General features: G+C 33.4%; 1 protein-coding gene across 1 annotated transcript; it reads right to left on the bottom strand.

The window, feature by feature from the left end:
* Positions 1-10759: 10759 nt before the first annotated feature.
* On the bottom strand, positions 10760-14041 carry LOC125775563 (uncharacterized). Its single transcript, XM_049446216.1, has 2 exons — positions 13853-14041; positions 10760-11339 (listed from the first exon to the last, which is right to left on the bottom strand). The coding sequence occupies exons 1-2, from the start codon at positions 13937-13939 to the stop codon at positions 10875-10877; spliced, it is 552 nt and encodes a 183-aa protein (XP_049302173.1). The 5' UTR covers positions 13940-14041; the 3' UTR covers positions 10760-10874.
* Positions 14042-15073: the final 1032 nt, after the last annotated feature.

Genomic DNA, 15073 nt, shown 5'->3' with positions numbered 1-15073 from the left:
GTCCGTAGTTGTATTTCTTGACTCTTTTTTATTTTTTCTCTTATATCTGCTTCGAGATCTGGTGGGTGGGAGTGTATTACGTCGATTGGTCTCTTATTTATTATAGTGTGTACAGACTTATTGTATTCAATTGTTGCTTGAAGTATTAATTCAACTGTGTCATTAATGTGTTTTTCAAGCTTCAATCACCTAGCAATTTCCGCGAGGGTACTATGAAATCTCTCTACCTGTCCATTTGATGTACTATGGAGTGGTAGAGAGTTTATAATTTGAACGTTAAAACTATTTTCCAGAAGTGATTTTATTGTCCCTGAATTTAAAGATGGCTCATTATCGCAAAATATAATTCTGGTATGCGCATAGAAATTCATAAGTTGTAAAATTGATGGTTCTATATCAATTATAGTTCTCGACGCTATAGGTTGTACTATGGCGAATTTTGAAAATTTATCGATACAAGTTAAGAAATATTTTTTTATCTGAGAAAATATGTCAATATGGGGTATTTCGCCTACATGAGAAGGAATAGGTGTTTCGCCGATAATATATTTGTTCGGGTGTCGGACATATTTTGCTCTATTACAAATTTTGCAATTTGCAACTATTTCATTTATCAGATGGGTCATCTTTGGGAAATAATAGTCTTGAAGTATTTGTTTGCTATTTTCTTGGGCTGCCCTGTGGGCCCTATTGTGTTCGGCGACTATTATCTCTTTTTGCTCATTCTTGTCGATAACGTCTATGACCAATTTTTTTGAGTGCCAAAATTTTGTTGTCGGGAAAATCTCTACGAGTTTACTTTGAATATGTGCTAAGATTGGTAATTCACACACGATTGCATTAACCACATTCTTATTGACTGCGTCTTTTACTTTTTCTAGCAGACCCTTCCTGTCTGAAAATTTATGATATGTCTTGTTTTTTGGCCAAACATAATTATAGTTTGTGTTGAGGAGACTGAGGTTTATTCAATGATTATTTGATTCCGGAAGCAATTTACTGGTTTGTCAGTGGAGTCAATGACATACTTATGTCAACGACAATTCGCTATGTACAGTGGCCATATCAGATAGTACATCTTCTTCTAAAGCATGTAAATTTTGCCTTGATAAAGCATCAGCAACAAAATTTTCTTTTCCTGGCTTATAATAGATTTGTGCATTATGTTCATCAATAAAGGCTTTCCATCTTTTTATTTTCGCGTTTGGATTTTTATCCGAAACTGTGAACGTAAGCGGCTGAAGGTCGGTATAAATGTTTAGATTTTTTACGCCATACAGATAGTTTCTTAAGGTTTTTAATGCCCACACTATAGCAAGTAGCTCACGTTCATTTGTTGCGAAATTTTGTTCGTTATCCCTAAGGGTTCTAGAAATCATAGTAATTGGTTTCCCAGCTTGGGATAAAACTGCTCCTAAGCCAAGAGATGAGGCATCTGTTGTTAAGTCAAATGGTTTTTGGTAGTCAGGATAGAGCAGCATGACGTCTTCCGAAATTAGAATATTTTTTAGTTTGTCAAAAGCTAGTCGTTGTTTTTCATTGAGGCTTACTGGTATCTTTTTTGATTGACTGGCACTCACTTTACCGTTATCACCCTTCAGAATTTGTGTTAATGGTTTGGCTATAGATGCAAAGTCTTTGATAAAGCATCTATAATAGCTTGCCATACCCAAAAATGATCGAACTTGAAACAATGTGGTTGGTTGTTCAAATCGGTTAATAGCTTCTATTTTACTTGGGTTTGTTGTAATGCCTCCTCGTGAGACTACGAACCCAAGATACTCGACTTTTTCTTTGAAAAAATGCGACTTTTCTCGTGAAACCCTCATATTGGCTGTATAGAGTTTATCTAATACCCATGCTATATGTCTTACGTGGTCTTCCATATCCTCTGGAAAAATTATAACATCATCTACATAAACGTAGCATGATTTTCCTATTCGCTCCCTAAGTACATCGTCTATAGCTCTTTAAAAATGCTGGGAGCATTTTTCAAACCAAAAGGAAGTCTGCAAAATTCGTATTTCCCATTTGCTACAGAAAAAGCGGTTTTTTCTCTGTCCTTTTCAGAAAGTAATATCTGGTGAAATCCAGATTTTAAGTCTAGCGTGGTAAAATATTTGGCTTTTCCGAGATTCGACAGAATTGCACTTATATTTGGTATGGGATATTTATCGTCAATTGTTTTGGAATTTAGCTTCCTAAAGTCTATAACTAGTCTTTTTTTTTTTGTTTCCTTGTTCGTCTAATCCTTTTTTATCTACTACCCATACTGGGTTATTGTAGGGTGATGCTCTAGATGGCCTAATTATATTATTTCTCAACAAGTTACTAACTTCGGTATTTACAAAGTCAGAAACTCCCATTGGGTAAGGGTACAATCTAGAGTATACCGCTTCTTCGTCTTCTGTTCGGATGGTGGCAACAATATTGGTATTGTAAGGCAGTGCCTCATTAGGGTCAGCAAATACTCCTTGTCTTTTTGTTATCATTTCTCTGAATTTTGGCTGAATTTGTTTGGGAACTTCTATGCTTTCGACCTCTGTAAAATTAACGTCAGAAGATTTTAAAAACTGAATTATTTCTGAACCGGATGCTGTTTTTAATACTTTATGTTTGAAATCCAATGTAGCACCTACTTCATTAAGCAGGTCTAATCCTATTATTCCGTCGAATGTTGACAGATTTGGGAGTATAAAGAATGTAGTTATGGTGTTGAAAATATGCATAGGACATTTTTTTTTAACGGAATTGAAGCTATGAAGTGACTTAACTAAGAAAGATTCGTTTACTGCAGTGACGTTATTTAGTTCAGTTAAAGGTTTAATATAATTTTTTGAAGCTCCTGTGTCAATAAGAAGTTTTATGGTTCTACCTGCTATCGTTCGCTCTACAAACAGTAACAGAGAGGAATTTCTAAAAAAATTTACTTCATCATATTGTTTGTTTAGTTTTATCTGTAATATCATTTACCTCTAATTCGGCTGTAATTTGATATTCAAATTCGTCTTGAGCAAGTGTGGTTTTATTTTGTAAAAGATGATTTATCCTTTGTTGCTTTGGTCCCGTATACCGTGCAGTGCCATTATATGATCTTTTCATAATCTGATTAGTGGGTGGTACATAATGAGAGAAACTTCTATTTGGTTGTTGGATAGATTGCCTAAATCGAGATGAATTGTCAATATCCATCGGTTGGGGTGTATCCTGTTTTGAAAATGGTCTTCTATTTAGTGTTTTTTGTCTGCCAAAAAATGGATTTTTAGCCAGTTGCACGTTTTCATTGTTTGGATCTAAGCTTTTTTGATGCTGATATTCATTTCTATGAGCTCTTTCTTCTAAGCTTTTAGTAAAATTGTTTGCGAATTGGAAACGTTCATGATTAGACTCAACTTCTTGAGCTAAGGCTAATGCTGATGGCAGGTCATTTGGACGTGCTGCAAAAAGAATGTCACTTAAGGGTTTTTTCGTGCCTGAAATAAATACTCTCAGTGCATCTGTTCTGTATTTGTCGTTAAGGGAGGAAGCTAAGGGGCTGTCGTGTGTCATTATAGTTTTATTAATGAGGACCGTTAACTTACGCTCGACTTCCTCATAGTACTGCATTATTGACAAGTTTCCTTGACGTAGAGTCGATAACTCTTGTTCAATAAGGTAAATAGGTCGTTTGTCAGCGTAGGTACAGTCTAGCCTGTTGATAATAGCTTTAAAATTCAGTGGTGTATCGTATGAGGACAGCACCATATCAGCGGAGCCCCTTATTTTATTTCTAATAATGCCTATTGCCTGGTAGTGTTTAGAACTTCCTACATAACTCTCAAACAGTTTATAAGCCGCATGAGCAGCCTTACGCCATGAGACATATGTCTCGTGTTTCCCTTCGAAATCATGTAGTGATTTTACCATGTCTAATGATTCATCGCAACATATTCCTGGTACTATTTCAGCATCTCTAAATACTTCTACTTCAGGTACCGTTAATGATGCAAATTTATTTTCTAAAGTTTTTACCCTTTGTTCAAAAATTTGAGCTTGATTTGAAAGTGCAGAGTTAACCGCAAACTCAATAAGCGTTTTTATTTCTGATTCTCTAAGCGACATTTTATATGGTCTGTTTACTCTACTTCACTATCACTCGTAAAAATATTACAATATTTAATGAAAATGAATTAACCTTTCGCACAGATTCTATTTGTTTCTTTGTTTAATAAGCACTCTACTTACATGTTTCTTTACTTATTTATAATGGTTATATTCCAATCCGTTTGTTTTTGTTGGGTTCCAGTCCTTTTTGTTGGGCGCCAGTTAAATAAGTTAAACATTTATTATTTTTTTAATTATTTATTTTATAATAATTTGGTGAGCTACTGCTGCACCTTATGAGCTACAATTTATAACTAAAACTTAAATCTAAAGAAAAGTATATCTAGAGCCTATGTTTACTATTAGCTACGTGGCTTTGTATTGTTTCACTATTAATAGCATCAGGCGACCAATGCAGTGGCTGACGTGAGATAACGAATTTCCTTATCTTCTCAATATCTTCTGTTGTACTATTAATAATATCGAGCGACCAACGCAGTGGCTAGCGTGGGATAAGAATTTTGTTAACTCAAGCCACGCGTGAGTTCTCCGTCTGTGGATGAGCTATTTGAGTTAACTTATATGCTCTCTATGAGCCAATCCTCAGTATCAAGAGCACTGCACTTTATTTCAAAACTAATTGTTGATGTTAAGGAAAGTGAAATTTATTTTCCTTCAAGCGCGCAGGATGTGTCAGATGCAAAGAAGGGGTAAGATAAATAAATAAATAAATAAAAATAAATATAAATAAATAAATAAATTTTTTCTTACAGATTTTACACGAAATTTGGGATCAAGGGCACAATCGGCGCAATCGATTGTACCCATATTGGGATTGTTTCACCCTCAAGCACAGACGCCACTACTCCTTTCTCACTTTTTATGAACCGGAAAGGATTTTACAGCCTTAATGTAGAAGAAGTACGTAATGTTCTATATTATACAAACTATTTACCAATCTTTCTATTAATACATATGTATGTATATTAGACTGTGCCAAATAAAAATTTTTTTTTTTTTTCGGTCCCATATCAAAATTTCGTTGAGAGTCACGAAAAAGAAATTGTGTCAAAATTTGAGCCCTTTATCTTCATTTTTCAGCTAGCGCTCGCAAAAGTAAGAATTTTCGTCAAAAAATGTTTTTTTTTTCATTCATTTTTTGGTTATAAATAATTTAAAATACCAAATATAAAAAAACCCTTGGTATGGTTTTGTAGGAAAAAAATGATCCTTTCTCGAATTTATAGAATCAACACCGTTTTTTTTTATTGCTCATTCAATTACAATTTGTTCTATGATTTTTATTTTCAATTATTGATAAACACTAATTAAACTTCTTTCCAACGAAAAAAACAAACTAAATCAATTTTTCTAGGAATGTTTATGGTCTAAACAAGCAGTTTTTATACTTTAATTTATGTGAATACTCTTAAGCTGTTAATATGTTTTATTTTTAAAATAATGAATTTTATGCTAATTTTATCTTTTTTGCTTTTGTCCTTATTATTGTGTCAAAGCTTAGTTAAATTCATGTTTAGAGTCAGAATTCCACAAATTTTCGATTTTATGAAAAATCATTGGTATGTTAGAATTAGATAGTAGTTACTACAAACAAAATATCTTAAAAGGATTACATTAAGTAAAGAAATAATGAGCTATTATATTTTATTATTTTTATTCACATGTTTCATTAATTGTTAAGATCTTACATATTTTCTCTAAAAGATCTTATGTCCTCTGACATAAAATTATAATGACACATATATTTTTGATCTTGTAATAAAAGAGGCTGATAAGATCTTTACTCGAATGACTTTAAAGTCAATTATGAAATCCAAGTAAACATATTACTCACATAGATTTCGTTTATTACAATTAGGATATTTTTTGCGATGTTCAGCAACAACTTGTAATAAAAACTGCTTCTGTTCTTCATCACAAGTGAGACTATCATTATATTTGTCAATTAACGCTACAGCTCTTTCGGCAATATCATTTACGACTTTAATTGATCGAACAGTTTCTAAAGAAGCCTGGTACCCGTCATCGAACTCCCATTGATCTACAGGTAAATCCAGAAAACTTGTAGATAAACCGAAATTCTCAAACAAAATCATCGATTTTTGAGTAATAAAATCACTAATATCTTTTGAGCCAAATGTTTTTAAATCGTCTTGTTTTAAACATAACTTCCTCGTATTTTCTGTCATACTTAATTGATTTGTTATTGCTTGAACCATTTTTGTCTTGATGGTCGATGGTATTCTTTCATCGAAGAATGATAATGCCACAAGATCCTCCGACAAGTACCAGAGATGTCTAAGAAATTTAGTTGATGCAGCTTCGGAAAATTTCACGTTTATGCGTTTAAAATCTAATAAACTATTCAAGAACATAAAATCCTGATACGGAGCATAGATACTGATTGGTGCATTATACCAGCCTTTGATATAAACATCGACAATAAAAATACAAATTTCTGTTAGTTTGAGAAGCTCGACTTTAGCAAGTTTAAATTGACTTTTGAATAAATAAATTTTTAAGCAGTAAATTGCTTTTGATAGCCGTCGAGCATGATGGTGTGCTCCAGGAGTCTTGAAAGAAATACCTTGAGGTGGAACTTCTCCCAAAAATATACAAGCCAAAGTTAAGAGCTCCTTATAATCTCCTCTAGGTTGAAATTCCTAAAATAATCAGATTACTTTGATCGATCGGTTGATGATATTTGTGGTATAAAAATAAAATTACATTTCGTTGTATAAGGTTACCTTCATTTGATATTGAATAAATTCCAAAATATCTTGTTTTTTTCACACAAAATTTGCTTGACGCTTTGATCATCCATTCCTGTTTCATACTGGGACTGATCAATTGTTGACCATTCTTGCTTGAATCGATTGAAAACTGCAGCACTTGGACCACAAGACACAGGCCAGACAACTTCTGCAACACTTTTTAAGACTAGCTCATAAATATGATGTCGACACGGAAACCAGATCAGTTTTTTATTCAAAGCTTTCTCAATGTATACTGCTGCTCCATTCTCATCACCTTTAAACACAGTCAATAATGATCAACACGAAAAATCAATGAGAAAAACTAAATGACGGTAAAGCATAAGTTTTGGCTTAGAGCACATAGTTTTATTGTAATTGTACAATAATAACACACCTGAGTTAACGTAGGCAGTGTCAAAGCACATTCCTTTAACATTATTAACAACGTTCCATCGTTTCAACTCTCCGACAATCGACTGAGCTTGATTGAATCCTGTTCCACTATTCAATTTTGGAACCGCTAGAAGTTGTTCATAATTAAGTCCGGATAAAACTATTGGAAGCCTATCAATTTTCTGGGTACCACAACAATCTGAGAGTAATTTACCGTCCCAGTGTAACACTACATTCTGAACAGCTGAATTATTATTTTTTATATCTATCGCCAACATTTTTCTAATTTTATTGCGATCTCTGTGTATTGACCTATGGCTAACATTAATAGTTTTAGAATCATGACCCAAACTTTTTGCGACAGCGATAACAATATAGGCAGCATTTCTGCTAGAGACATTTGATCTGTCTAAAGCTGATGATAATTCCGGAGTCATAACATTTATTTTATTTTCATGCGAAGTTTGAGGAAGTTCGTCCTCAAAATTAGAAATTGGTCTTTTAGGTGCTCTTGAACAAAAACTAGAGGATGACCCGCTCAATTCTCCAAAAGAAACAGATGTATCAGATAAAGCTTGACTTAAGACTGAAAAAAATCATTGTGATTAGATATTTAAATAATAATATTTCAGAAAAATTAGATCTTAATGTCTTGTCAGCAAATACGAAGTTTATATTAATTACCATGTTCATAGGTATCATTTTCTATTGGTTCAAGAGGAAAACTCTCATCTTCTACGTCATCTGGTAGAGATGTTAACCGGCCTTTACTTTTTTTTACCAACAAAAAAAGTTCTTCAGGACAGGAGTTATCAGATATATCTTTTTTGAGTCTTATATCAAATAATTCATCCAATTTTTTGGTAAATTTTTTTATTTTCAACAGATGAAACTCAGAATGTTTTTTGGATCGACTTTTATCTAAATTTCTCCATTCTGTAAAAAGCGTTTCGATTTTTGTAACTGCATGCTGATTTTTTATAAGTGGTATGTTCATAACACTCCAAATCTCTTGAACTTCTTCTATAACCTCGGCAGCACATTGACGAATTGTTTTCTTCAAGATCTTGTACTTATACATGAAATAATTAAAAACGTCTCTATTTTTAGGCAGCTTGCGTGATGGCAAATTATTATAAACGGCACCCAAAAGATAAACATAATTTGAACTATTTTCCGACATAAGTACCTTCGTAAAAGAATTATATGTGCAAAATTTTTTTTCAGTGTATCTCGAGAATTAATAACGGTAAATTTTTTTCCAGTACGCAGTATTCGTCGTTCACATATTTAGTTTGCATATAAGGTTTATAGCGGGATTCTGTAACCAGTCTCTAGTCTCTATTTGAGACATTTTGAGGCAAAGTCTCAATTTGAGACTAGTTACTATTCACTAAACAGTCTCTAGCGTTAGTCTCAAAATATTGAGACCTGGTAGTTAGCCGGTCACAAAACTAAAAAGAGCTCTTGTCTGCCATTTTGAATATACTGAATAGAGATCATCATAGATATTAATCGATTGCCGTATTTTTATATTTTGTAAGCAACTCAAACACGAAAAAGTTAAAAATAAATAAATTTTACATAAATTTCGTAAATATTATGAAACAAAGTCAACATATATTTTCATTTTTATTGATAATTATGTTTTTTGACGATGTTATAGTAAATTTAATATTTGTTATCGACATATTTATTAACATTCAAGTGTAAAAACATCTCTGAATAATGAAATGTAATAGATTTTGTGACTGGCACTTACAGAATAGCAAAATTGTCTCAAGTCTCAAAAATTGTCTCTAACTCAAAATCTCAAATTTAGAGACTTGAGACTGTCTCACGTTACAGAATCCCACGGTTAACATTATTTCATTTGTTTCATTTGAATTACCGTTAATTGAAAATGTCATGCGATTTGTATTTTTCATAGAAAATAATTATATGTGTAAATTCATCTATTTGTGCTCTGGCAGCTGAACAGACAACATATAAATTTTGTTTTTTAACTAAAGTGAAAAATTGGAAAATAAGTAAGTTATAGGTATTAAATATAGTGCGTAGAAAAATAATATATTATTTTAGAATAGTTATATAGTTAAAATGCCACGTGGTACAGAACTATCGGATGAAGAGCGGGGTAGGATAATTGGAATGCATGAGGCCGGCATAAGCATTGGACGAATTGCTGCGTCAGTGAACCGACATCGTAATACAGTTTCAAATTATTTGAAAAATCCTGAAAATTATGGTGTCATAAAGCGTACTGGTCGGTTACCAGCAGTTGATAAGCGCACCAAGAGACGCATTCATCAATTAGCAATTAGCGAAGGTATGAGTTGCAGGCAGATAAAAGTAGAATTAGGCTTACCAATCACTAGACAGCGTGTTCAGCAAATTATGACGCATGAATTGGGCCTCAAGTTTGAATCAAAACTAGCTCAGCCGCGAATGAAAAAGCAACATAAAGATGCTCGTATTTCATTTTGCGACAAATATCGGTTTTGGGAGGAGGAGTTTGAAAATGTAATTTTTAGTGACGAAAAAAAGTTTAATTTGGATGGTCCAGATGGTCATCACAAATATTGGAGAGATACAAGACATCCAAGAGAGACTTGCTATAAGCGAAACCATGGTGGGGGATCTTTAATGGTATGGGCTGCCTTTAGTTCCAAAGGAAAATCTCATATGTGTTTTTTACCTACTAAAGTGAATTCCGAAGTATACATTGATCTACTAGATAGTGAGCTCATCCCTTTTGCTGAGAATTTTCATGACGACAATTGGATATTTCAGCAAGACAACGCCCCCATTCATGTGTCTCGCGCTACGAAAGCATTTTTTCAGTCCCGAAATATTCAATTATTGGATTGGCCAGCTTTGAGTCCTGATCTTAATCCCATAAAGGACCTTTGGGGCATACTTACTGCTAAAATATATGCACATGCAAAGCAGTATGATACTATTAAGCAGCTAAAAAGTGCCATTGTATCAGAGTGGGAGAAAATTGAGCTAACCACTCCATGCCACGAAGACTGTGCATGGTAAAACTGCAAAAGGGTAATACTATTACATACTAAAAATATTTAAAACATCAATTACTTAAAGTTTTTTTTTATTATATACGTGTTAAGATAACATTGGATATGAATTTTGAGAAGTTTTCTATTTTGCACATATAATTATTTTCTATGGAATTAAAGTAAAATAGTTTTTTTTTTATTAAAAAAATTTATAAATAATTCGAATTTAATTCGAATAAAACAGTAAGCCATCAAAATATATTTTGTGTTTTTGATACTTTAAACTTAAGTTATTGTATTGCACATATAATTCTTTTACGAAGGTATATAAATATATATACATACATATATGTAAGTTACTTACTGTCTCTGTACATTTTACTTCTCTAAGAATGAATAAAAAGACATCCACATATGTTTAAATAATTCATTTTATTTTATTTAATTTTTTTTTTCATTTTTTTACATTTTTATTTCATTTTTTACATTTTTATTTAATTTTTTACATTTTTATTTCATTTTTTACATTTTTATTTAATTTTTTACATTTTTATTTCATTTTTTACATTTTTATTATTATTTATCCAATTTTTGGGACAACTTAGCCATAACCTCTGACAGCGAGGTTAGTGCCTGTGTCATTTGAGTCAGCACCCCTGTCATCTGCGCCTTTTGCTCTACAATTTGCATTTGTAGAGCAATGGCCTCCTCCTCCCTTTTTTAACACTGTTCCAAGCATCTTCGCTGCAGTAAATTTTTCGGTAGGGATATAAGAAGGCGATGGCATAGAAGAAGATAATATGGGAGGAGATAAGGAAGAAGATGGAGGTGATGGTGAAGAAGAAAAATGAGGTGATGGCGAGGAAGAAAAATTGATTGATAAAGCAGGAAAAGCTGGAGCAGGCGATGTGACTAGTGAAGATGCTGGAACAGGCGATGCGACTGTTGGTGTTGGCGCTAAAGCAGGCGATGCGACTGCTAGTGAGGGTGCAGGAGCAGGCGATGCGACTGTTGGTGTTGGCGAGGAAGCTGGAGCTTCAAGTGTATTTATATACAACGGCAAAACCTGTAAGTATAAAACGGACCAATTATTGCCTCATGTAATTAAAAAAAAGAGAGTGTGCTTATGACCGAACGATTGAAGTAAAACTTCTTTCTATCTATATGTATATATATGAATGTGTGTGTGCAATATATACATGTATGCACATATACATACTTATATTTATTTCCTACAAATATTTAAATTTATTTTATGTTTTCATTAGTAAATTAATACTTTTGCATAGATCTTTTATTTTTTTGCATTGTTTTATTCGTTATTTTCATTATTGGGTACATCAGTAATTACTGTGGTTGATTGTAAAACCGAGACAATAGGCTTATGATACGAGAAAAACGATACATATATTTTAGAATTAAAATTAGACAGAAATCTAGAAAAAACTGCATCGATTGTTGTTCCATGTCTTGTAGTTGGCTCATTACGGTCATTATTCATTTGTAATTCTAATTTATCTCGTAGAAAGTTTATCTAGAGTTGTCCATTTTCGGATGCGAAATTGATATTGAAATCTTCTGCTAAGATTAGTGGCAACGTATGATAGTTTTCTCCTAGTTCTTCAGAACCTACTCGACCATAAATCATAAGTCTTCTGTATATAAACTTTATGATATTATTAACTGTGTTATTGGGCGACATGTAAACAACTACCATTATGATGTTTCTTCCATCGTCCAAAACACGGGAAAAATTAGGAACATTTATTTTAATTTTATTTCTCTTTATTTTTATTTAAATAAAGTAATATTTCAAATAAATTATATTTATTTCCACTATTACAAAGTGAAGATGTGCAAAATGAACTTCATTTCTTCAAAGAAAATTGATGACCTTCATGAAATGTGCATATTCGCATTATTTCGTTATCATTTCCATGTTTGTACCAATAGAATTTCTATGGCATATACATACATGCATATGTATATTATTTCTTTGGCACATTTGTCTGTATGTTACGAAAACAAATGCGAGCCACATACATATGTACATACATTCATAATAACAAGTGTCGCACGCATCTTTCGCATCTCCGTTGTCACGGAGAATCAATGGCCGAAACTCAAAGAGTCACTCCCGGAACACATAGAGCAGGGCAGGCTGCAAGCGACATCTGTCAAATATTAAAATACACACGTTCTTATGGACACAGTTATGTAGTTGTGCAGCTGTCTAAATAACTGTGTCCTTAAGAATGTGTGTATTTCAATATCAGATTCAGATGGCGCTTGCAGTCTGTCGCGTTCTATGTGTTCAGCACATCAATCTGTCGAAGCATTGACGCGACGAGACGCGAAAGAAACTAACAAACGATCGCCGATTGTTACCGCTTCCCTTGCCGCTGTAACAGCTTCGCCATCCAACGTGCGTAAATATGTATTCATATGTATGAACTTGCATAAGGAGCATGCATACATATATTTATGTCTCTTCATATTCTTGCGTATGTGAGACAGAGAACATAATAGGGGTATTCTCTTGCTCTTGCAAGATTGCAAATTGCAAAAATACTACACCGAAATATACAAGGGCACGAGAGCACCCATTGCAGAATCTAGTGATATATGAGCGACTGATTCAGTCAATTTATTGTAAATGACTATTGTGAATTGGCGCACCTTCTGCATGCATTTTTAACAAAAAAAACTATAACAAAACTTTATAATTTAAATAGAAATTATAAAATCTAATTAAAATTTACCTTTCTCAACAGTTTAACGACGTAATATGTCTTTATGTAAAATGGCAACTACAACAGGGTTGCAAATTTATTTTTGCGTGACATTGCACGCTAATATACATGGGTTTTGGTCTGATATATTTCACAGCCCTTGCAAATATTTTTCTGCGTGTGTTTGTTATTGTGCCGTTGTAAATCTGCAATGCTTGCACCGTGCACCGGGTTCTGCAAGAGCAAGAGAATACCCCTAATGTATTTTGTACACATTTTCGGTGTCAAAATGAAACAAAATATAAACAGCAAAACGAAATTCTTCGTTGGGAGTCTCTTCATATTCTCTTCTTCAGCATATATGCCTTGTCATCATATGCCGTAAATACATATATTTCTGTCTCTTCATATTCTCGGTTAGAATATGTGAGATAATTGTAAACAATGTTAAAATTGCGAGGCGAATTCCGACCTTACATACAATGTTAACAAATTTTATGTTCTCTGTCTATACTTTTAAGTTCTCTGGTTCTTGCAAATTTGTTTACATGCACACATAATTACATATGTATGTACGTGAATATGCGCGACCGCTTGGTCTTTTAATATGTACATATGTTAAATGAAATGTCGTAAATTTGGCAACGCGGTGAGCCTTCTCTATATTATACGTTCTCTGCGTTCGCCTCGCCTGATCACACTTTTGTTACACGTTCGCCTGATCACACGTTCGCCCGATCACACTTTTCGTCACGCGTTCGTCAGTTTACTCCCCAAGCCAAGCGCGCCTAAAGAAGTTTTACTTCAAAAAATAAATAGTCCGACAAATATTAAATTAAAATATTACCTGATGACCCAAAGTCGCAACACCCGGCAATCCATCTACCGCTGCTGCCCCAAATGTTGTTATGGCTTGCTCCTCGAATGGAGTCATTCCACTTATCGGAGGGCCTCCACCAGTCGCTTGCGCATGTGTTTTCAGTTTGCGCGCTCGCGATCGCAACTAGTGTTTCCAATGCATTAATGACTATGGAAATATACTTAGGTATGTATTTTAATAATGTGACACAAACACAAGCATTTATTAACTTACCTCCTTCCACTTGGCTGCCGACCGAGTTGGGCCTCTTAAGGCATTTAAATTGTCTGCTAACTCCAACCAAAGTATTTGCAGCCCTTGAGGGTTGGTCGGAGTTAGCTTCCCGCGTTGCAACTCAGGATGCTGCTTGCAAAACATTATGTAATGTTGCAGCTGCTCCTGAGTTGTTCTCTCCGTTTTTGTACGCCTAGGAATATATAAAATCATTGTAGATATACATATATATTTAAAATTTGCAAAATTACTTACATATGCTGATTATCCATTGTTGTGTACTTTTTGTTTGCTTATTTTTCTTAAAACAGCTGTAAAAAGCTTTTTACCTCACGTGGTGTTTTTTTCTTATGAGGTTTGAGCTAGAATAGCCTCACAAATTATGCCTCACAAGAAATCTTTCAAATATTTTCAGAATAGGGCTGTTAAAGTTTCTCTGCGTTGTTCTCCATAAGGGTTAAAAATCTTTCGGACAAATTATTGTGCTGTCGAACAGTCTGAATTATTTCCTCTGAAACGTGCTTTGTTTCACCCGCAACCCTTTCTAATATGTCAGTTTGTTTATTTACCGTGGGATTCCGTAACGTGAGACAGTCTCAAGTCTCTAAATTTGAGATTTTGAGTTAGAGACAATTTTTGAGACTTGAGACGATTTTGCTATTCTGTAAGTGCCAGTCACAAAATCTATTACATTTCATCATTCAGAGATGTTTTTACACTTGAACGGAAATAAATATGTCGATAATAAATATTAAATTTTCCAGAACATCGTCAAAAAACAAAATTATCAATAAAAATGAAAATATATGTTGACTTTGTTTCATAATATTTACGAAATTTATGTAAAATTTATTTATTTTTAACTTTTTCGTGTTTGAGTTGCTAACAAAATATAAAAATACGACAATCGATTAATATCTATGATGATCTCTGTTCAGTATATTCAAAATGGCAGACAAGAGCTCTTTTTGGTTT

Source organism: Bactrocera dorsalis, chromosome 1, assembly GCF_023373825.1.
Source record: "Bactrocera dorsalis isolate Fly_Bdor chromosome 1, ASM2337382v1, whole genome shotgun sequence".
Classification (NCBI taxonomy): Eukaryota; Metazoa; Arthropoda; class Insecta; order Diptera; family Tephritidae; genus Bactrocera; species Bactrocera dorsalis.
The sequence above is the reverse complement of the archived record's forward strand: the minus strand, read 5'-3'. Positions and strand labels throughout refer to the sequence as shown.